The sequence below is a fragment of the Heterocephalus glaber genome, unplaced genomic scaffold, assembly GCF_053883595.1.
Source record: "Heterocephalus glaber isolate CG9 unplaced genomic scaffold, H.glaber_assembly_v1.0 deba00000470, whole genome shotgun sequence".
In the NCBI taxonomy this organism is placed as follows: domain Eukaryota; kingdom Metazoa; phylum Chordata; class Mammalia; order Rodentia; family Bathyergidae; genus Heterocephalus; species Heterocephalus glaber.
In genome coordinates, this window is record NW_028258145.1 from 2249273 (window position 1) to 2271284 (window position 22012).

The window sequence follows — 22012 nt, forward strand, 5'->3', positions numbered from 1 at the left end:
AAACCAAAACAAAACAAACTATATTCCTTCCAGGTATGGTGGCACATGCTTGTCATCTCAGCACTCAGGAGGCTGAGGCAGGAGAATCACTGGGAATTTGAGGCTGGCTTGGGCTACATAGCAAGACCCTGACTCAAAAACAACACCACAACAAAACAGGAAGAGGAGAAACAGAACTCAGGGCTTATGGCCGTGCAGGATGCTCCCTGCCCTGGCTCACAAGCTGCCACCAGCCTTGGCCTCCCTCATGTGTCCCCTGGACACAGCCTGTCCTGCACCTGTAGGGATATGGAAGGCCTGGCCCACCCCAGGGCGTTCACGCACAAGCTGCCCCAGCCCACTGTAATCAGGGCACAGGTCACAGGGCATCCGGGGGATCAGAGCTGCCATGGCTGCTGTGCCAAGGCCCAACAGGGCAGCCAGTGGGCCTTGACCTGGGACAGCCAGGACGGAGGGGAAAGCCAGGAAGGAGGGCAGAGGGGAAGGGAGACAGGGTCATAGATGGGCCCTGCCGGGCCTGAGGAAGCTGGTGCCCCAGGGCAGAGAACAGCTGGCCCTTTCTGGGGACCCCAGGTGGCAGAGTCAGGACGAGAGGGGCCATGTCCCATTGTCTGCTCTGCTGTGCAGCCAGGGTGAGGGCTGGCTCCTTACCCACCCACCTGGGCAGAGGCAGAGGGCTGAGCCACCACATTTACTCCTGGCAGCAAGGAAGCCGGGCGAATCTGGGCTGAGACCCCAAGCAGTGAGCTGTGTCTGGTATGCAAGACCAGGGTTCCAGCTGTGGACTTGGGGTGCAAACCTAAGCCACCCAGGCCTGTTCTCTGCATCTTTTGAGGAACAGAGGGCCGGAAATGGCATCAGACATGGCAGGGGGGCTTTTGTCCTCCGAAAGGGTCTTTGAAATCTGGTTCTTTTCGCCTCCACCCATAGAGTTTCTATTTCCCACTCCCCACTGACCAGATTTTAAAGGGTCCCTGGGGACTGGGCCTGGAGGGAGGCTCTGAGGACACTGCCCCCCTGGGGGGCCCAGTGCTTCTGCCAGACCCAGGGAGCAGCAGCCTGAAAGCTGTTAGGGGGAGAGAAGAAATAAACAAACTTGTTGGCCACCTTCAGCCTCGGGCAGTGACTCTGTCCCCTTCTCCCCTCCCTTCTCCTTCCTCCCCCCTCCACATTTGTGGGCGGCAGCTCCCAGCACTCCTCATTCCTCCCTACTTCCTGGAGACAAGAGACCCTGACATCCTGCTTATTTTTAGTCGGCTGCCCCTGGAGCGGGGGTTGACGAGGGCCCTCACTCCACTCCGTCCCCTGCCCCGAGGGCGCAGCCTGGGGTCAAGAGGCCACTCAGAGCTAAGCAACACCTGGTCTGCAAGTCCCTGGCCCTCAGCTCCTTTCCTGCCCCTCAGGTCCACCCCACTAGCACCTCTCCAAGTCACCTGCTGTGGCCCTCAGTGCTCATAACTCAGAGCTGTGGCCTCTCCCCTCCCTGGTGGTCACCCCCTCACTGCCAGCATGCATGGAGCTGTGGCTTCCTCCTCTCTGCACCCTGGAGACTGGGGCAGGAAGGGGGCCGGGAGGCCTCTCACATGGCTTTTCATGGGCCCGCCACACAGCCTTGACTGCAGCCAGCAGGGCGCTCGCCCACACCAGGGTCCCAGCCCTGTCCTCCTGCCCCAGCCCCACACGGCCTGCTCAGCCCCACTGTTCAGCAAATGCACGTCATCTGTCCCTGCTCAAGCCCATCCTGGAGGCCCCAACTCTTCGCTCCCAGGAGGAGCGCTCATAAATATGGTTTTCTCCATCTCGTCCACTTGCAGAGATATTTTGACACCCTGAGAGGTGGCATCAGGGGAAGCCTGCAGATGTCATCATTTGCCAGGCGATGTCACGAAGGGTCCTGGACATCGGTGAACAAGACATATTTAGTAATTTTATGCACATCAGTAGGGACCCTGGGTTGTCAGAGCGGGAAGAGCAGGACTCCCAAGGCTGTGGAGCACCAGGAGTCGGGCTCAAATTCTATTCTGGGAACCAGGGGAGCAGTGGCATCTGCCTGAGAACAGTCCAAGAACAGCACGGGAACCCTTCAACAGGGGACAGGAGACTCAAATTGCCCTTGCCTTGTTTCTACACTCCTGAGAGAATGGGGCCTTCCTGCCCACTCTGGCCAAGTCCAAGGTGCCAGCCCCAGAAGCCACCAATGCTGTGCCAATGTGCTGCCCACCTCAGTCTCTCTGGGCATCTCTTTCCAGATATAGTGTTCTCAAAGTCCCCAGGTACCCCTGGGGGATTCCTACCCTGGTGGCTTTGCTTACACAGGATCTGCTGAGAATAGGGCTGGGATTCTTCAGACCTTGCACATCAGTAATCATTTGTGAAGGCCTGCCTGGGGCTCCCTGCATTCCTGTCTGTGCTCATGGAGTTCTGGGATCCATTACTGATGTCTTTCATGGCCACAGCATAAAGGGTATAGGCATAGAAGTGGTCTATTTGACACAGCTGCCTGAGAACCTCCTCAGCCCAGCCGGACACTGAGAGAAACTGCTGGAGCTGCCTGTGGGAGGGACTTGGGAGCCCGTGGAAGCATGGGGTGAGGGAGGGCAGGTAGAGCAGCATGGGTGTGGGACACAGCTAACTTCAAGGTACAGAATCCACCTTCCTTCCATCAGACTCCTGAGCAAGGGGTCAAGGACACCTGGAACAAAAGGTTCTGCCAGCTTACCTTGGAGGGGACCTGAAGTTCTGGAGTCAACAATGGCTCTGCCCTTCAGGGTGCCAACTCTGACACTCTGTAGAGAACCTTACCTCTCAACACCCCTTTCCAAGCTTAAAGCAGCCAACATTATCCCATTGTAAATATGAGGAAATTGAGGTTCAGAGAGGGTTAGCAGTTTACCTTGGGCCACACAGCCAGTAAGTAACAGAGCCAGGTTGGATTCCAAAGCCGGGATTCTGACCCCCACCATGCCCTCTCTCCCTCACCCTCTCTGTCCAGCCCCATCTGCATCTCCACACTCCGGGTCCAGTCTCTGCCACCGCCCCTTTGGTGCCCTGGTGCCTTACCACGCTCTGTGGGAACAGTTCTGCTTCTAGCTCAGCCAAAAGCAGAAAGGGCTTGCCCAGCAGAGTTCTCTAGGAAACTGTAGAGAAAACAAAACTAAACGAAAAATGAAACCTCCAAGTTGGAGACGTCCCCAGACCCCGAGGTCTCCAGCCTCGATGACAAATGCCAAGATGGCCCTAGTTTTCTGGAAAAGTCACTGGTCCAAGAACTATGTCCTGGGCACCTGCTCTGTGCCAGAGTGGGCTATTGGGCAAGGAGCCTTGTCCTGCTCTATCGGGCTGGCCTCACAGCAGAGGCCCCTGGGCAAGGCCCCACTGCTGTCCCCTCTGCTGCCAGGCTGTGGTGCATGCCGGTCTGTTGTTGCGAGGCACAGCCTCCCCATGTCACCCTGAGCTGTGACTATGGAAACACGGACGGTTTGCCAATCTAAATGGTCGCTCCTCACTTCCTCCTTTCGCCCCTCCCCCGCCTTGCTTCAGACACAATGTCAAGCGCAGGCAGGTCCCACCCCAGGCCCACCTGCCCTGGTGTATGGATGGGGAGCAGTGGGGCTGTCACTGGAGTCTGGGGTGGACTAGGGCTGGAGGCTGGGTGGGTCCAGGCAGTAGGGCAGAGGAGGGAGCCTTGTGGCCAAGGAAGAGGCGCTGCTTCCCAAAAAACCAAAGAGCAAAAAAAGACCAGGAGAGTGGGGGCAGGAGAACTCAGTTTCCCATCCTCTCACACCCTGCCTGGTGGCCCAGGACATCACTGGATGCATGTTCCAGCTATACTCCTTCATCAACAAGAAAGCTGAAGCCCAGAGAGGGAAAGGGATCTGCCCCAGGTCACCCAACAATTTGGTAGCCCTATTAGAATCACCACCAGGGCTTCTGAAAAGCTGAGAAATCTTCCCAAAGCTGCTAGCTAGGTGACCCCTGGCTCCAGCTGCCAGGCCAGTGGAGGAGGAGGGACCACACCCTGCCTGGATTCGCCACTGGGACAGCTGCATCCAGGAGGTACCTGACCAACAGTGCACAGAGACCAAGGAGTCCCAGTTGCTGCCTGTGACCTCCTAGCTTCCTGCCCTGGGAGGTTTAACCCTTGCCTCCCCTCCCCCTAAGCGTCCAGGGAATCCAAGCTGCAGGCCAGGCTGCCTCTCACGCTCCCTCCCTCACAGCTGCAGCTGGGCCTGGTGGGAAAGGGACACAGGGACACCTGGGGCCCCCTCCACCACAACCCAGCCCTTTCCCACTTGAAGTGGCCCCAGGTCCCTATGGGAACCAAGAAGTGGTCGGGGGTCATTCCATGGGAGCCCTGGGTGCTCTGAGATTGGAGATCTCCCACCCCTCAGCTCCAAAGGGGCCCATGCCCCCCACAGGGAAGTGGAAGGTTGGGACCCTCGCACCTGGACTGGCCAGCACCTCCCCCACTGCCTGGCCTGAGATCCCGGGCCCCAGGGGGCTGCAGCAAGGACAGAAATAGCCCTGACTTCCCAGGCTCTTTTTTGGTCTCCAGTCTGTTCCGGTCCCCTCAAGCCACCACTGGTCTGTGGAGCCTGTAGGGGCTGGGAAGAGCTAGGATCATGTCCCCCCCACCCTGGGTGGGACAGAAGCCAGAGGGTCCACAGGAGGCAGCAGGAGGCTCCAAGGAAGAGATGGTCACTGAGGTCCCGGCAGTGGAAAGGGCCAGGAAAAGGGACGGGGAGGAGGGGAACTAGAGCCCTGGGGGACACGGAGGAGCCTCCCACTTTGGAATCACCGCTAATCAATAGACACCCAAGGCCAAGCCAAGGGCAGAGCCTTTGGACCCAGGCCAACCCAGGTGTGAGAAGATCAGAGCCCACAAACCCAGAGGGTGTGAGTGGACATCCAGGCCCCATTCCATACCAGCTTCCTGACCACAGCCTTCCCACGAGGCCGGAAGACAGGACGGATTTGAGAGTGAAGAATCCCAGGATCTAATTTTAGATGGTGGCGCCCTCCCGGCTGCCGACAGTGAGCAGTGCCAAGAGGGTGACAGCTCTGCTCCTCTGCCTGGGCTCTTGCTCTAATGGTGCCAGCAGACAGGGCCCAACCCAGATCCACACAGGGTCTCTGCTGAGAAGATCCTGAGGCTGGCACAGGACGGGCTTGGCAGGGCTGTCGAGGAGGCTGAAGCCAGGACCAGCTAGTGACCCTGAGATTGGACTGGGTGGGCTCCTGTCTTGACTCTAGATGACCTCAGCAAATCTGCCCTCTGCCTCGGTTTCCCCTTCTGTAAAGGATAGATCTCAGATGAGGCGTGTCAGGAACTAGGCCCTAAGAGCTCAGAGCTGTCCTAATTCCTCTCGCCACCATACAACTCCTAAGGACCCAGACAGACCTGGCACTCTAGACTCGGTGCCCAGTCCTGCACTGAGGGACAAAGGTGAGAAAAACAGCCCCATCCTGCCCATGAGCCTGACCCTGGGAACAGCTGATTAATGCCAGAAGCCTCTACGTCCAGACCTCCCAGGGAGCTGGGGCAAGGAGGGCAAAGGGAGCCCCAAGCTGAGGAATCATGGGGCAAAGCAAGGACACTGAGGCCCAGAGGGGGACTCCGCCCTGCCCAGGGCAGCCCAACAGACATGGCAGAGGCAGGACGTGAACCCAGGCTCCATCCCCTCCCCTGGACTTTCATGGGTGGGCAGGCAGCCCTGGGCCAGTCCTGCCACCCACAGCCGCCAGGCCCTGTGAGCAGAATGCCCAGCGCACCAGGGAAGCCAAAGGTTGTTCAGTGCCAACTCAGCAGAGCAGATTCCTCCTCCCAGACTCTATTAGAAAGCCCAGGGGGCATATCTCACATACCCTTCCCAGCACCCCACCACCACTCACACTGGATGAAGATGATGTACAGGGTAGGGAGGGGGCGAGGGCCTGATTAACCCCCAAGCCTTCTTCTATCTCTGCAACCCCCAGAATCTCTTGTGTTTTGTTTTGGTTTTTGAGACAGGCTTGCTATGTAGCCCAGGCCTTGAACTTCCAGCAATCCTCCTGCCTCAACCTCTCGAGTGCTGGGATTACAGGCATGAATCACCACATCCAACCAGAACCTTCTGAGGGGACAATCAGGAGCGCTGTCACCACAACGCTCTACAGAAGGATTCTCAGTGGCCCCAATTTCTCAGCAGCTGTCCTGAGGCAGGGGTTGGGTCTGAGGGCCCCATTGAGGTGTCCCCTGCAAACAAAGGCCCCAGGTTCCTCCAGAGTAGTGGTAGGCAGTAGGGGCTCCCATCCCCACCTCTTTAACTGTATTCTGGGTTGGGGCTGCCCTGCAGCCAGGGGTGTCAGAAACAGAGTCTCCAGAAGGTCAGTTGCTAGCCAAGACAGCACACTTCCACCTGGTAGCTGCCAGACCCCTGCTTACCTCTGTCCTGTGCCCCTCAGCTTCCTCATCTGAGAAATGAACAAGGTATCGGAGTGAAGGCAAGTCTACTGGGCCAGGTGTGGCTCAGAGGTAGAGAGCTTGCCTAGCATGTAGGTCTGGGTATGATTCCCAGCACTAGGAGAAGAAAGATGATAGCTTAGCCCAAGTCTGATACCCAGCAGGTGGCCACAGATGTGTTCTGGATATGGTCCTGTTCCTCCTTGAGTCTGAAGGCAGGGCAAGTGCTTCTATAAGAAGGTGCCAGGTGCTGGACAACCTGGGTTCTAGAGCCAGCTCTGCTGCCGTGTGTCTGTGTGAGGCCATGTAAGGCATGTCATCATCTCTCTCTGGGCCTCAGTCTTTTCTTTAATAAAACTCAGGGACTGAACTGAGCTGTCAGGAATGGAAAGCCTGAGCACGCACACTCTAATTTATACATTCTCCAACAGTGACAGACATGAGCAATCAATCACAACACAACTGCCTACTGAATCCACCCAGATTCAGTCTCAGAACCTCCAGACGCCCAGCACCACTGATCCAGTTGAGTCTGTTTCCTCTTTTGCAAAGAGCAAGGGTATGAGGATTAAATGAGAGTGTATTCAAAATGGGCTTTCAAAGAGTCTTTTTATCAGCAAACCCCATGAACCCCCCATGGTGGTAGGCACACTGGGGGCTCAGCTGGTTGTCCCTATCAGAAATATGGCCCCTTGGGGCCACGGGTTTAGCTCAGTGGTTTCGCCGCCTGCTGTGCAAGCACAAGGATTTGAGTTCAATCCCCGGTACCAAAAAGAAAAAAAAAAAAAAAAGAAATATGGCCCCAAGAAAGATGAAGGTGCTGAAAACATAGGTTCTGGACCAATGTGGGAATAGTGGGGTGGCCCTGAACCCCAGACTCCAGGCCCCATTGCTCCTCCCTTAGACCTGCGCTCCTGGGGTCTGCAGTGGAGGATGTGTCTGTCTTTGACCTCCAGCTGCCAGCCCACTGTCACCTCCCACATTCAAGGAGCCAGGCCATCCTGGCTGGGCCCCCAAGGCTGCCCCTTCTCAGGCAGTGAGGTGGGGCAAAAGCCTAGAGGGCTTGTCCCTAATCCCATTTACAGCACAACTTGGGCGTCTCTGCCGTCTCCTGGGGGATGGCCCCAGGTCAAAGCAGCTCTTGTCTTCCCCCCTACCACCCCCAGTGAAGGCAGCAGCTGAAGACTATTCAGCAGAACAGCCTCCCTCCCACCCGTGTCCCCGGACCTGTGTGGCAGCGTCCACCCACCTCTGCTATCCCACACCCCTGGCTGGCTTGGGGCTGCCCTTCATATTTGGAGCTGTCACTAATCCAGCCATTCAACAGCCACCCCACATGCTCTCTCCCTATCCAAAACACCTTCCTGTCTTGCCTCTTGGTGTATGCTGGCTGCTCCCCAAGACCCAACCTAAAGGCCTCCTCCTCTGGGAAGTCCTCCCCCTCCCCTTCCCAGGCAGCTGGTACTGGGCTTCTCTCCCAGTACTCTCACCAGCACTGGCTTGAGATGACGACCGAGGGTGCTGGGGGGAGGGGGCAACCAGCCACAGCTGGGAGGAGAGGACAGCTGGCCCTGGGAGGAAGCCCAGCCCTCAGGGCCAACACCACTGTGCGCAGCGAAGTAGCTGAGGGATACCTACTCCAGCAGCCCTTGGGCAGTGAGGACACTGCTTGCTTATTACAAAATATCCTTTATTGATAAAATAGCTCACTTTTAAAAAATACTTGCATGTTACAAGCCATACTACCGAGGGTTCCCTGGGCACACACGATTAGCTAGCAGATGGTCACCAATCAGTCGGTCTCCTAGGCCCAGCCTCCCCACCACACCTGGGCCATAGCCCAGGGCAATGTCCTGGCTCACAACTGCCAAGGGAGAACTAGGTGGTACAGGCCTCTTCCCAAGGGGTGGGGGGGACTCTCTTTGGTCCCCATCATTCTCTCTACCCCAGGAAACTCCCTCAGCATCTTTCCCAATCTGGCAGGCCCATCAGAGTGCCAAGAGCCTCTGCTGCTCAGCCCACCCCTGCCCCATGTTAGGAGGCCCGCTGACCCACTGTGCAGCCAGACAGGCCAAGGAGATGACTGGGCAATGTTCTTTCCAGATGTCCAATTGTTGCTGGCACCAGGTTCAGGGCAGGGAGAGAACCAGGAAGGTAAGGCCCCTTTGCCATGGCACAGGTCATGGCAGAGCTCTAGGCATCACCAAGGGTCCCTCCTGGGTGGGACCAGTTACACTGCACTGGGACCCCGCCTGCCTGGAGGCCTTCCTGGGCACTGCACAGGCAGCTCCGGGGGAGTCCACGGGGCCTGGCTTGCCTGCTGTAGCCCCAGTACCCCGGCAGGGGGCTCTGCCATCTTCCTGGGCTCTCAGCACAGACCACTTCCACGTTGTAGGTATTTTTAGCTCTCTCAGGGAAATAATTTGCCCACTGAAGACAAACGATATATCCCCCATTGGGGTGGGAGCCAAAGCCACCAAAAACCCTCTTGGTGTTGCAGGTGACACATCAAGAAGCTGTCACCCAGCATAATAACCCAAACCTTTGTGGGCATAAGAACACATTCTCAAAGAATTCCTATAACTCAAAATAGTGTGCCATTCCCCACTTCCAGGCTGGGGCAGGAATTCACACACCCTGGAGACAGAACAAGAGTCTCCAGGAAGGCGGCTGGTGGTAAACACACAGAAAAGGGATTTTTATATCATCGGATAATCACATCTGCTGGTTCTCCAGTGCATTCCCCCATGGAGCTCAAAGCTTTCTGCAAAGCCTTTCATCTCCCTGTGGCAAGTAGGCGGCAAGCTATTGTCGCCCTGATTTTTTTCAGGGGGTGAATGCCAGTGATCGGGGAGCTCCCATCAAAGCATCCACGTGCCCACCCACCTCCCAGAGGGGGCCAGGTGAGAAAACCGATCCATGGTTCTGTTCTTTAAAGGAGACACAGACCCCAAAGCAGAAGGGAGAGAGAAGGGCCCAGAGTCAGTGCCATCCTATAATCCCTCCTGGTGCCCAGTGGGACCCATGGTGCCCAACGTGGGTGAACGGTCTTCATTCTTCTTCCTCTTCAGCAGCAGCAGCAGCAGGCCCTCCTGGGGAATGGGAAGCTGGCATCCTGCTCTTGGGGCAGGGGGGCAGATAAAGAAACAAAAACACCACAAGCAAGTGGCCTGCCAAGGAACACGGAGTCCTCAAGATATGGAAGACCACCCCTGGCCCCACAGGGGGCTGAGAAGGAGGTGCTGTACTGGGGAACATTCAGGAAGACCCGAGCTCATTCAGCACAGCCCAAGCTGCTTGTGCTCAGGAAGGGGGTGCAGAAGAGGTCCGCCGGCACAGAGCCAGCAAGGGGAGGCGTCCATGAACCCCCGGGAATGGCACTTCTGTCCCTGCCCCTCACAGGGGCTCCAGGTTGAGGCCTGCAGAAATGGGACAGGGACCAGAAAACCCCAGGGAGACAGCCACACAAAGCAGGGTAGGAAACAAGGTGGCCCTGGCATGGACCCCACCCAGGCAGCAGGCAGGCTGGCTCACCAAGCCGTCTGGGTCCACTGGCGGCACAAGATCTTTCGGAAGGCACGACGAAAGTCCTGGTTGAAGATGGTGTATATGACAGGGTTCAGGGAGCTATTGCAGTAGCCAATCCAGAAGAAGAACTGGAAGAGGCCCTGGGGCACCTTGCAGTGCTGGGGACAGATGGCACCCAGGCTGTAGCTAAAGAAGAAGGGGAACCAGCACAGCACAAAGACACCGATGACCACAGCCAGCACGAAGGTGAACCGCTTCTCTCGGGTCATCTGGGTCCGCCGACGCCACCACTGCCCACCCACAGCACCCACACCCCTGCCCAGCAGCACCTGACCACGCAGGGTGGCCAGTACCCGGGAGCCTTGTGGCTGCTGCAGGGATGGGCTGCACACCAAGGCAGGAGAGACTGGCACCACCTGTGGCTCACACTCCTCCTCCTCTTCAGCTTCCTCCTCTGCGAGTGCCACACTGACTCCCTTCTTCTGGCCCTGGCCTGAGGTGGGCAGAGCAGCCCAGCTGGATGGCAGAGTCCTGGTCCCAGGATCTTCAGCAGTCTCCCCCTCCTCCTTCTCCCCAGTGGGCGTGGGGTGTCCATTGGCCTCTCCAGCAGAAGACAGAGGCGAGGCCAGGGGTGGCACCTTGGCTGAGGTTGGAGCCCCCCCAGGGACAGGATGAGACTGCTTGGACTCACCTTCTCTAGGGCCCCCCTTGTCCCTGGGACCTCTGCGGTGGCTGCGCTTGGCAATCAGATAGATGCGCAGGTAAACCAGGATCATGATGAGGCAGGGAGCAAAGAAAGACCCGATGCTGGAGGCCAAGATGTACCATGCCTCTTGGTTGAGCTTGCATTGGGGGCGGCCATGGGGCTGTGGGCCCTGGTCTCCCTTATAGATGAGGGGCGGCAGCGAAATGACGGCCGCGATGAGCCACACGGTGAGGATGATGCACTTGATGCGGCGCGGGGTGCGCTTGGAGTTGTACTCCAGCGCTCGGCTCACCGCCCAGTAGCGGTCCAGGCTGATGGCGCACAGGTGCACGATGGACGAGGTGCAGAAGAGCACGTCGAGCGCCAGGTACACCTCGCACCACGTGCGCCGGAAGTACCAGTACCCCAGCAGCTCGTTGGCCAGCGAGAAGGGGATAATGAGCGTGGCTACCAGGATGTCCGCGGCGGCTAGCGACACCAGGAACAGGTTCTGTGGTGCGCGCAGGGAGCGGCTGGTCAGCACAGCCAGAATGACCAGCGCGTTGCCGAAGATGGTGAAGAGGATGAGGAAGGTGATGACCGCCGCGATGGCGGCGGTGGCCTGCACGGAGTAGGGCTCCTGGTGGTCCATGGCGGGGCGGACGGAAGAGAGAGAGCGGCCCACCAAGCACGAGCACCACGGGACGGCGCGCCACGCGGCGGAGCTACCCTAAGGTGTCCCCAGCTGGAGCCCCATGGCCGGGCCAAACGGGGCCTAAGAGGTCCGGGGACACCTGGGGCCAGCCACCGCCCTCCTACATCCTCTTCCCTCGGCGCCCGGCGTCCCAGCCGTCCGGCCCAGAGAAGTTTCCCAAGTTCTCCACTTGCCGTCCCTGTGCCGCCCGGGAACGAGGAAAGCAGGGTGTCCGCCACACGGCAGCAGCGCCCACGCTGGGAGCGGGCTGGACTGGCCCTCGGGGGTGCGGCGCCGTGATCCCGAGGAGGCGCAGAGCCGAGGCGAGGCGCTGCTCGCTCACCGGCGCTCGCTCGAAGCCGCGCCTCCAGGCAGCCCGCGCTCAGTGGAGTGGGGCGGGGAGCGGCGAGGAGGCGGAGCCCGAGGGCGGGCGGGGCGGGAGGGGGCTAGTGGAGGCAGGGAGCCCCAGTCTACAGCCTCGGGCCGGGCGGCTCCTGTGCTCCCACCCCTCTCCCTCCCACCGCCGCGCCCAGCGAGGCCGACCGGAGGGCCCCGCGTCCAGGTTGGGGTGGGGGAACTCTGGGAAGGACGCGCGCAGAAGAGGAAGGGTCGGTGCATGCGGGAGGCAGAGAGAAGGGGCCACTTTCCTGCGGGCTGTGACATAGGATGCTGGGCAGTGGACACAGCTGCTCTCCCCTCCTGCCACCAGAAGCCCCAAGGAGAGGGGACGAGAGGGGGCTCTGGGGCATAAGCCACAGCCCCAACCCAGCACCTTAGCAGTGAAGATACCCAGGGGGAGGGGTGGGGCGGCGGGGAGAAGGCCCGGAACCCCTGCCCCCTTTCGACCCACCAGCCTCGACTCCTTCGGACCTGCTGAGCCCAAGGCGCTCGTCGCCGCGACGCGAGCGCCCCCTGCAGCCGTCCGTGGGTCGGGACAGTTCGAGGCCATCAGGACCACCGCGTCCCAAAGCCGGTGGGAAGCGACTGCTGCTCGGACTGGGATTTGTGACTTCGGCTTTCCTGCTGCCGCCCCACTTTCCCCAGTGAAAGGCTAAGGAGTTAAGAGGGGAACTTGGACTGGAATCAGCACAGTGACTCCGGCCGAGTCCGAGAGGGGCGTGGCGGGCGCCAGCCTCTTGACCAATGGGAGGAAGGCGTCGCTCCAGGCGCTGGGCCTAATGGCGGGTGGGGGGGGGGTCTGCAAGCGGCGCAGAGCACTGACGGGTCTGGGGGCTGGAGTGTAGGGGATGCCCTGGGCCGTCCGCACGGACACCCCAAAGTCCCTCTTGGGGTGGCAGTGGAAAGAGGACTGGGGTGAGAAGTTCACACTAAGCCCCCACCCTATCCCCTTCTTCGAGCTTCTGGGCGCGGCTCTTCCTCCGGGACCCTCCCTCTTGCCCTCCCCTGCGGCTGCTGTCACCAGCGCCAGCCAGGGCAGCCATCAGGGACATTTTTCACAGCTTCCGGAGCCCCTAATGCCACAGCCTCGTGTTCACAGCCCCTCAGTGCTCCAGTCCGTGCTCTGTAAATAAACATCCATCCATCTCTGAGTGTGGGGCTCTCCTCCCGGCCCCCACCTAGCCTGCCCGCCTCTATGGAAGCAGACCATGTGACCTCTGGGTGCTCATAGACTAGTCTTACCCTTCCCCAGGCCCAGACAGGCCAGATCCTAGATTACCCGCCCAGCCACGTGGGGGTCCCGAGAGCAGCTTTGTCTTCTACTGCCACAGCCAAATGGAGGGGTGCTGCCAGGTTCAGAGAGGCCAGCCAGCCTTCTTCGTGTGTGTGCCCCACCCAGACCTCAGCCAAAGCAGACCCCTCCAGAGACAGGATTTAGGGATGTGTCCTTCCCATGCACTGGACTGGTCAGGGCTTCAGACCACCCATGGTCACCAGTGATGGAGAGTCTTCAGTCCATGGTGGAAAGACTAAGGGGTGGCCATGGGCCTGGAAAGCGGCCACTGAGGCAAGTTCTTCCTGTCCCTATGACCCCTGCCCCTGGGCCTGCAGAGTCTGGACACCCTGGAGGCTGGAGGAGCATGGGGAGGAGGGATCACCTTTCCACCATCTCCCCACTCAGGCTGGGCGCAAGGAGGATCGCCCCAGACACTTGACCAGCAGCAGCGGGATTGTCCTCTGTCCTATCTTTCTTACAGTGCTTGGCCTCCTCCATGCTGCAGGAACTGAGCCAGGGTGGCCTACAGCTGCCCTCCCCACCCCTAAGTCCCCAGGAGGGATGCTCACCTGGACTTTCCCCCAGGGAGCATCCCCAGGTCCACTGAGCACCAAGCTATTCTAGGCGCCCTCTACTGGCCAGTGGGGCATGAGCCCAGGTGGGTACTGCAGGGAACAGGGAAAGAGGACGTTACTAGAACCTCTGCAGTAAGTCCTAGTCTCCTGCAAGCCATGGCAGCCCAAGGCGAATTAACTTATTATACAGGAAAGGTAGAAAAATGAGACTCTGAGAAGAAGCTGAACTTTGGGTCTGGTCAGTGCTGTCTGGCGGCAAAGACGAAAGCCCTGAGTTTGCTGCACCTCTTATTCAGCACATCAGAAGACGCAAATGTTAACAAATGACTTGCAGAGAGTTCAGTACATCAGGATAAATAAAGTGTAACAATCCCAGAACAATGAGGAACTGAGTAGATGAAGATTTTTTTCCTCCAAGGATGTCTTCAGCTGGTGTAATCTTGTCCTGGAGCATCACAGCATCACTGGATCATTGAGGTTTCAGTTGTGACTGGGGGCCAAAATGGAATTATGTCTCAAAATGCCATAGGTGGCCTGTAGGCAGGAGAACTAGGCCTAATCAAATGAGTTTTCCTGAAAATTATGTAGCATTGCTCCCAACATATCTCCCTTTCTTGTAGTTTTATGTGAGGGTGTTTTTAGGAAAAGTGAGCACACCCAGCAATGGCTTGTCCCTATATATTGTGAGGATCTATAGTGTGTTTGACTGGCGTAGCTGTCTAAAATAAGCATAGTTTCTCTTAACTGGGGCTGTAAAAGGATTAAAAATGTAATAAAATTTTTTTAATGTTGGCTAAAAAACTTAAAACTTTTGTTGAACTCAAATAAATACTATCTTCTGTTATACTTTTCTACTGGGTGTTTAAGACCAAGTTAGGGTGAGACCTATATTAAATAAAATCAACCTCTTGCTATCTAACAAGGTCAATTGAGTCTCCTCAGGCACTGTCTTGAAACCATGCCTCTTAGCTCCTCTGTCAGTGTCAGCCATCAGGATATGTCACGGCCTTGCTTGACCATGTTGCTTTCTGCAAAAGCATGGGAGATATTTTCCTCCAAGTGCCATTCCTTTAGCACACTTTTTGTTGGATCTTTACTGTTTTGGTGTTCAGCAACCTCCCTGCTGAGGAGGTTGGGCGACTCACCAAAGATGCAGGATCTTGGAGAAGGTTCCCTCGTGACCTGGATCTTTTTATTATTATTGTTGACCTTGGAGGGCCAGGGCCAAAATATTGCCTGTCATCTTAGCCCAGATACCTTTTTTAGTCCTGGTCTCTAAACTTTGGTTGTTGAACACCCAGAAGAGAAGATCAATAACAGTAGCATTGTAAGAGAAGTAGTGAACTCAACTATTATAACTGTACCTGGATATGAAGCATTTTGGAATAAAAATAAAGTTAAAAGGCTGTTATTATTGCCAATTATGGTTGTACTTGTGGTTGAATCCCTAAGTAGCTATCTTTTTTTTTTTGGTACCGGAGATCGAACTCAGGTCCTTGCACTTGCACAGAAGGTGGCAAAACCACTGAGCTAAATCCCCGGTCCCTCCTAATTAGCTATCTTTTTATAGGATGTCACCTAAGGAAAATATATCAGCCTACAAGTGTGCTTATTATCATAGGTGGCTGGAGCATAAGAGAAAGGGAAATACCTGAATCAAAAGGTTATTACCATAAACTATATGTTGGAAGACCCATACAATTACAGGGCATGAATACATTTTGTACACCAGAAAAGGAGCGGTAATAAATATCACAGTTAAAAAATAAATAAATAAATAAATAAATATCACAGTTATATAAAACCTTATCTTCTTCAATGTAGTTTGGTACCAAAAGCATCTTTCTAATAACAGTCTCTTATTCATGCCACAGAAATTAATTTTTTGAAGATGACAAATATAGACATCACAATAACATTTTTAGAACTTAACCAATATAAACATTTTATAATAACATATTTAGAACTTAAACTTCAATGATAAACAATGTAATCAATTTATAATAACATAGTGAGACAATATTTATCACTTCTTTATTCACTAAGTAGATATATTTTTTTATTTTTATAACTGCTTATTGCAATTTATTTATTGCAAGTAGGCAACAATACACAACACTTTTGTAAAATAAATCTTGATGGCACTTTGATCAGTTAGCAACCTGGGGGAAGAAGGGCATGCCTTTAAGTTCATAACATTTATCTGTAAGCCAATTTAATAATAAGTGGATATCTTTTAAGGAAAAAAAAATTTTTTCAAAAGGTGAAAAGGAAAAGAGGAAAAAAAATCTGAGCTCAACTGTACAAATGGACAGACAACAGACAAACAATAGGACAATTTATAAAACTAGAGTGCACTCAAATATCCCTTTTATGATTTTTAGGTTTATAATTGTAGGACTGGTCAAAAACTTTTGTAGTCAATGAACAGAGATCTCTTGAGATTAGAATCAGAAGGAATGCAAGTGCTTTTATACCTATAAATGTAAAAAGAACATTTTGAAGTTGTCCCCCCTTTTCTTTATTTTTTACCATAAATCTATATTTATTCTTCCTCTGGGGACATCATCTCAATCCTGGACCGCGCTGTGGATTTGTTATTCGTCGCAGGTGAGGTGGGTTGCTCAGGTGCAGGTGGCTCATCGCTCAGTGGGGGTGCTATCCCTGGTCTCTGAAATGTTGGCGGTTCCACCAGCATGACCCATGATCACATGTTCCAGGAAGGCAGCCACAGGTTTCATCCTTATCTGTCAGGACACAGGCAAAATCTCTCCCCGCAAGTTATTAAGGCAGGAGGAATTTGTTTGACCTATGGCCTTTTGTAATCTTAGAAACAAGTTTAATAATTTAGGTTCTAAGGTAGAGCAGACCATAGCTCCTTCCAGTCAAACAAACTGCACAAGAGGAATCACTTAAAATATTAAGAGGTTGGGAATGGAAGTTTTCAATCACAAATAAAATGGCTAGCAACTCTGATCTCTGAGCAGAGAGACCAGGTGTAGGCAACACATAGCTAAAGGAAGAGCTCCAAATTGCTGCTTGGCCCTGAGAGGAGCCCTCAGTGAAATAGGTTGAGGCACCTTGCAACGGCTGAAATTGAGTAACCTTAGGGAGAATAAATTCATGCTGCGCAAAAAACTGAAACAGAGGATCACCAGGATGATAATTATCTCTGTCCAATGAAATCTGCAAAGGCTACTTGGCAATACAAAGCAGTTTGTAGCAGCATCTGCATTTGAGCCTTATCAATTGGAATAATGATGAAATGAGAATCAGCATCAAATAATTGTCAGGTACGAGTACATCCCAAGGAAACTATTTTTGCAATTTGCTCTAGATATAATTGTAGAGATTTCACTAACTGGTTAGATTAAAAACAACCATTCCATGGGAAAGACCTGTTTCTCGTACCATTGCCCTGTTAAACCTGTAGGTGAACGGGGGGTGTTAAGCACTAACAAATGAATCAGATAATTAGAGTTTATATGAAAAACCTAACGGTTATGTATGCTTTGTTCTATTAATTGTGACTTCTTTTGTGCCTCTGGAGTTAATCTTTGAGGGGAATTAAGATCAGAATCTCCCTGTGATAGTTCATATAAATTCAGCAACTGAAAAGTTGCTATCCTATTTTAGGCCTAATCCAATAAAAGGCAAATCAAGGTCAGTCAGTCAGCCACAAAGAAATGTTGAAAAAGCAGTCTTCTAAATCTATAAGTGGCCACTTCTGGGGAAATGCCACTGGGTTTGGTAAGCCAGGTTGCAACGCCTTCATGGGAATGAGGCTGGCATTAATTGCCTGTAAGTCCTGAGGCAAATGCCATTTCCCTGACCTTTTTTGGAATAATAAAAATGGGTGTGTTCCAAGGGCTCATGGGTGGTTTTAAATGCCCTTTGTTAAGTTGTTCTAATATAGGTTGCTCTAAAATGGTCAGTTTCTCATGTGTTAGGGGCCATTGATTAACCCAAATGGGGTCATTCAATTTCCATTGTAAAGGCAAAGCTGCCTTGGGCAGAGAAACTTCTTCGATGGCCCCAACTAAAAATTTTTTATTGTATCCAACTCCAAGGCAATTATTCTTCTGTTGTTGTTCTATAGGCTGCATTCTGCCCTGAAGTTGTTTGCCTAATCCTATTTCTGGTTCATATCCCATTTTAGACATCATATGTTGACCCAGTGAGGTTTCAGGGGGCAAAGTAGTCATTATCACTCTTCATTCTTCCAATAAATCTCTGCCCCATAAATTTACAGGTATGGCAGCTATGTAAGGACAAATACATCCCAATTGACCATCAGGCCCTTCATAAGGCAGGGGAATGGAGCTTTACAAAATTTGTTGGGGGACACCAAGGCCTACCAGAGATGTTTTAGTTGGTTTTTTCCCTCAAGATGATGGCCAAAAACATGTGCCAATCATGGACACGTCTGCACTCATGTCTATCAGCCCTGTAAAGAATTTGCCATTCAATTTAATTTTGTACATGGGGCAGTTTTTGGAAATCTCTTGGGTGAAATAAACCTCTCGCTGAGGATCCTCTCAGGGATTTTTAAAACTAACATTATTTAATTTTGGTTTAACCAAGAGCAACAATTGTGCAATATAATCTCCTTGTTCTATTACCCAAAGTCCTGTGGAACTAACAGGAATGTACAATTCGGAGTTACAATCAGAATCAGGGGGTGGGGGATCCATGAATTCCTGTGGGGACAGATATCGGAGTCTCACTTCCCAGCAGGTGAACTCTCTGAGCAGCAGGAAGATCTATTCCTGAGCTCCTGAGTGTTTCCCTGATGAGGGAAGAAATGTCCCTCCGGACAGCCATGCTGTCCGTCTGATTTTATACGTGTGCATGGGTCTGAACCGGGTACTGCTGACTCAGGGAGACTGTAGCCCCCTGGCCATGATCTCCTATAGTTTCTGTCAAGAAGATGTGCGGAAGTGATTTATAAAGGAAATATATATGTTTACTTGTTGGTTTCAAGTCCTGGCAGCAATGTGCCATCCTTACCATATTTGGAGTGGCAGGCTTTAGCCCAGTGAATGCCTTTTCGACAGTGAGGGCAAGGGCCAGGTGGTAACTTATTTTCTCTGGATGCCTGACCTAGTGGCTCCAGGTCAGCTTGTAAAGCCACTTTCATTTTGCAGTTTTTTCTGAGAGGCCCCGATTTTCCACAATGAAAACATTTTAAAATCACTGTGTGTACCGCGTAAATGTCGGGAGATGGCTTGAGCCATCAAAGCCGAATTGTATAAGGAGACCCAATATTCTGGCATGCCTTAAAATATGCTCCAAGATCTTTAGAGGAGCAAACAGGATTTATTGCCTACTTGCAATCCATATTAGCATTTTCATAGGCTAGCTGTAAAATCAGGATGTCTGCTGCCTGGGAATTAGAAATCTGTCTCCTAATAGTCTGCTGTAATCTGGCTACAAATTCTGTGTAAGTTTCCAACGGCCCTTGCATGATTTGAGTAAAAGATTGCATCGACACACCATCAACTGGCACAGAAGCCCAAGCCCTCTACGGCAGGTCCTCTAGCTGGTGAAAGAGTAACGCTGGGCAACAGGCTTGCCTGCTTAAATCCAAAAAGTCACCCATGCCAGATAACATATCAAAAGTAACTTCTCTGGATTGAGCATCTCCCTGAGCATTCTTATGAGCCTGCTCTCTGATTAATGAACACAGTTCCACCTCAAAGTGGAGATACTGAGTGGGAGACAGGCATGTTTTTGCAAGGTGAAAAACAGCATGCAGAACTAGTGAATAAGTCTGGAGTGCATTGTCCAACATTGTATAGGGGCTTTGGACGCCATTAGTTAGCATGCTCTGCCTGAGGTCCTTTAGGGTGTCAAAATCAAATGAGGCATGAACATACATATCCACCTCTGAGTTTTCAGGATCAGGCAAAACTGAGATAGGGAAGCACAAAGGGTCTCCAACCGCCTTGTTCTGTGTCACAGTTTTTTGCAGGGTATGGCAATAGGGAGTGGCCCCAGAGGTGGGCTTCACAAGAGGGGCAGCTAGACCTTTGCAAGATACTTGAGGAGGCTGAGGGGCTAGAGAATTAGGGTCCTCCTCAGCATGCTTAGGTGGTGGTGGTGGTGGAGCAGAAGCCACAGTGAGATGAAAGCAAAGTGGGTAAGGAGCTGAACAAGGGGAAACCTGGACAGAAGGGCAGATGGGGGGAGGGGTGGCCCAGGTCTCCCAAATTGACTGAGAGAATTTGAGAGCAGAGTGGACTAAGGCCCAAGTGGGGAGTGTTAGGGGGCAGGGGGGAGATGATCACCCCTTCGCCGGTTCTCATGGAAAAGGGTACCTACATATTCCCATGCTATTAAGTTAGTTGTCCCTTCCTGGGGAAAAGATGGGATGTACATTTGTATGTCTTTTAACAAATCTATCACAGCATCCTTCGGTACCAGATACATAGCTTGCTTCAACAGCGACTTAAGTAATTTGGCAAAGTTACACTGTTCAGATTGACAGAGACTGACCCATACTTCTAACTAAGCAAAGATAGAAAATTACCCCCAGCTGGACACACTTACCCCCAGTGTCCCTCATCGAAATCTGGAAATCATCCTGGGAGATCCGTGTGCTGTCTCTTTTACTCTGAGTTTGTCTCACTCACAGGCGAATTCACCCCTGGATCCGACTGACATCCAAGTTGGGTGCCAAATGTAGGGAACAGGGAAAGAGGTTACTAGAACCTCTGCAGTAAGTCCTAGTCTCCTGCGACCCATGGCAGCACAAGGCGAATTAATTTATTATACAGGAAAGGTAGAAAAAGGAGACTTTGAGAAGCAGAGCTTTGGGTCTGATCAGTGCTGCTCTGGGCAGCAAAGATGAAACAAATGTAACAAATGACTTGTAGAGAGTTCAGTACATCCGGGATAAACAAAGTGTAACAATGAGGAACTGAATAGATGAAGATTTTGTTCCTCTGCGGATGTCTTTAGCTGGTGTAATCTTGTCCTGGAGCATCACAGCATCACCGGATCATTGAGGTCTCAGTTGTGACCGGGGTCCAAAATGGAATTATGTCTCAAAATGCCATAGCTGGCCTGTAGGCAGGAGAATTAGGCCTAATCAAATGATTTTCCCCTAAAATTATGTAGCATTGCTCCTGACAGGGCACAGCTGGGACATACTGTAGGGGCAGGGACCTAGTAGACACACACCTGCCCCCAGGAGGGTGGTGGGAGCTGCCCCAGCTCTGTAATCCCTTCTGCAGCCATCAATGCCACCCCCTCCTAGACCCACCATGAGTGCTGTGTCGGGTGCTGCCAGCTCTCCAAGGTGGTGCTGTTGCATAAGCGAGCCTTCTGCTGTCTGCAGCGCTCCCTCCCCCGCACACACCTGCACACCTCCTGAGCCAGCCTGCCCACAGCAAGTCTTCGCTCCTCCCACTGTCAGCCACAGGAATGTGTGGTCAGGGCCCCACCAAACCAGTGCCGCCTGCACATGCCCCAATCCTTGCACCCGGTCCTTCCCAGTGCTGATTATTCTGCCAGACACCCCTCTTCACCCCGCCTTCTGTCTGGGGGCCCGTGCCCAGATGAGGTGCAAAGAGCTTATTGCACTGTCCCCCTCCTCAGCAGACATCCTTCCCTGTCCCAGATCTGGCGAGAGGCTGTTGGATGGTGAGGGATAGTGGAGCAGCCCCTCTCCTCTCACCCAGGGCTCTCTTCCTTCATGTGCATGACACCCAGTGGAGCCCCGTCAGACAGTGCCCAAGGGTCTGCGGACAGAGGGCCATGGGGAAGAGTGACCTACCATGTTAGCAGTGCCATTGTTTCTACAGAAAGGTGAGGGCGTTGTCCCCACCCTGGCTGTAAGACCCTAACAGGAAATGAGACAATTTAGCTAAAAGCCCTGGAGTCACTCCTTCCCCGGGCCCAGAGGTGATGTGGTGGCAGAAGTGTCTTGGGCGAGACCCCAGCAGCTTCTGCCCTCCCTGCCCTCAGGGAACCCCAGGACTGTTCTCCATGCTTTGCAGCCACCCCAGCCTTTCCAGACCCATCTTTCACAGCCCAGTCTCCCACCTCAGGCCCTTCTGTCTTCTGCCTACATCACAACACACTCAACAAAACCGCGTGGCCAAGCCTGAATCCCCCATGTCTCTTCCTTTGACCAGTCTGCTTTTTCCTGGAGCAGAACCCTTACTGCATTGACTGACTTCGCTTCAAATTCAGGACCACAAATCTCTCAACTTTCCCAGCACTCTCTTCTTCCTCTCCAGCCCTGTATTCCTCTCTCCTTCCCTCCCTTTGACTTTCCTGATCCCTCAAAGAGACAGACGCCACCGAAGGCCCTGACCTCCACATGCACCTGCATGGAATCCAAGGACAAGTCCTCCCCTGGGCCCTGCAGTCCAGTCCCAGCCATTTAGCCCAGGTCCCACTCTAC

At 53.5% G+C, this 22012-nt stretch overlaps 1 protein-coding gene across 2 annotated transcripts; it reads right to left on the bottom strand.

Moving 5' to 3' along the window:
• Positions 1-8117: 8117 nt before the first annotated feature.
• Positions 8118-11709, bottom strand: Adra2b (adrenoceptor alpha 2B). 2 transcript variants are annotated; one of them, XM_087202961.1, is made up of 2 exons: positions 10662-11704; positions 8118-10463 (listed from the first exon to the last, which is right to left on the bottom strand). In XM_087202961.1, exons 1-2 carry the CDS (start codon positions 11305-11307, stop codon positions 9973-9975), a joined length of 1137 nt encoding a protein of 378 aa, XP_087059087.1. In that variant the 5' UTR covers positions 11308-11704; the 3' UTR covers positions 8118-9972. The 2 variants fall into 2 exon arrangements, with proteins under 2 accessions (XP_087059087.1, XP_004844407.1); XM_004844350.3 differs by having other exon boundaries at positions 8124-11709.
• Positions 11710-22012: the final 10303 nt, after the last annotated feature.

Coding starts and splice junctions, on each gene's coding strand:
- Adra2b (XM_004844350.3), bottom strand. CDS start 11,307: ATGGACCACCAGGAGCCCTACTCCGTGCAGGCCACCGCCGCCATCGCG.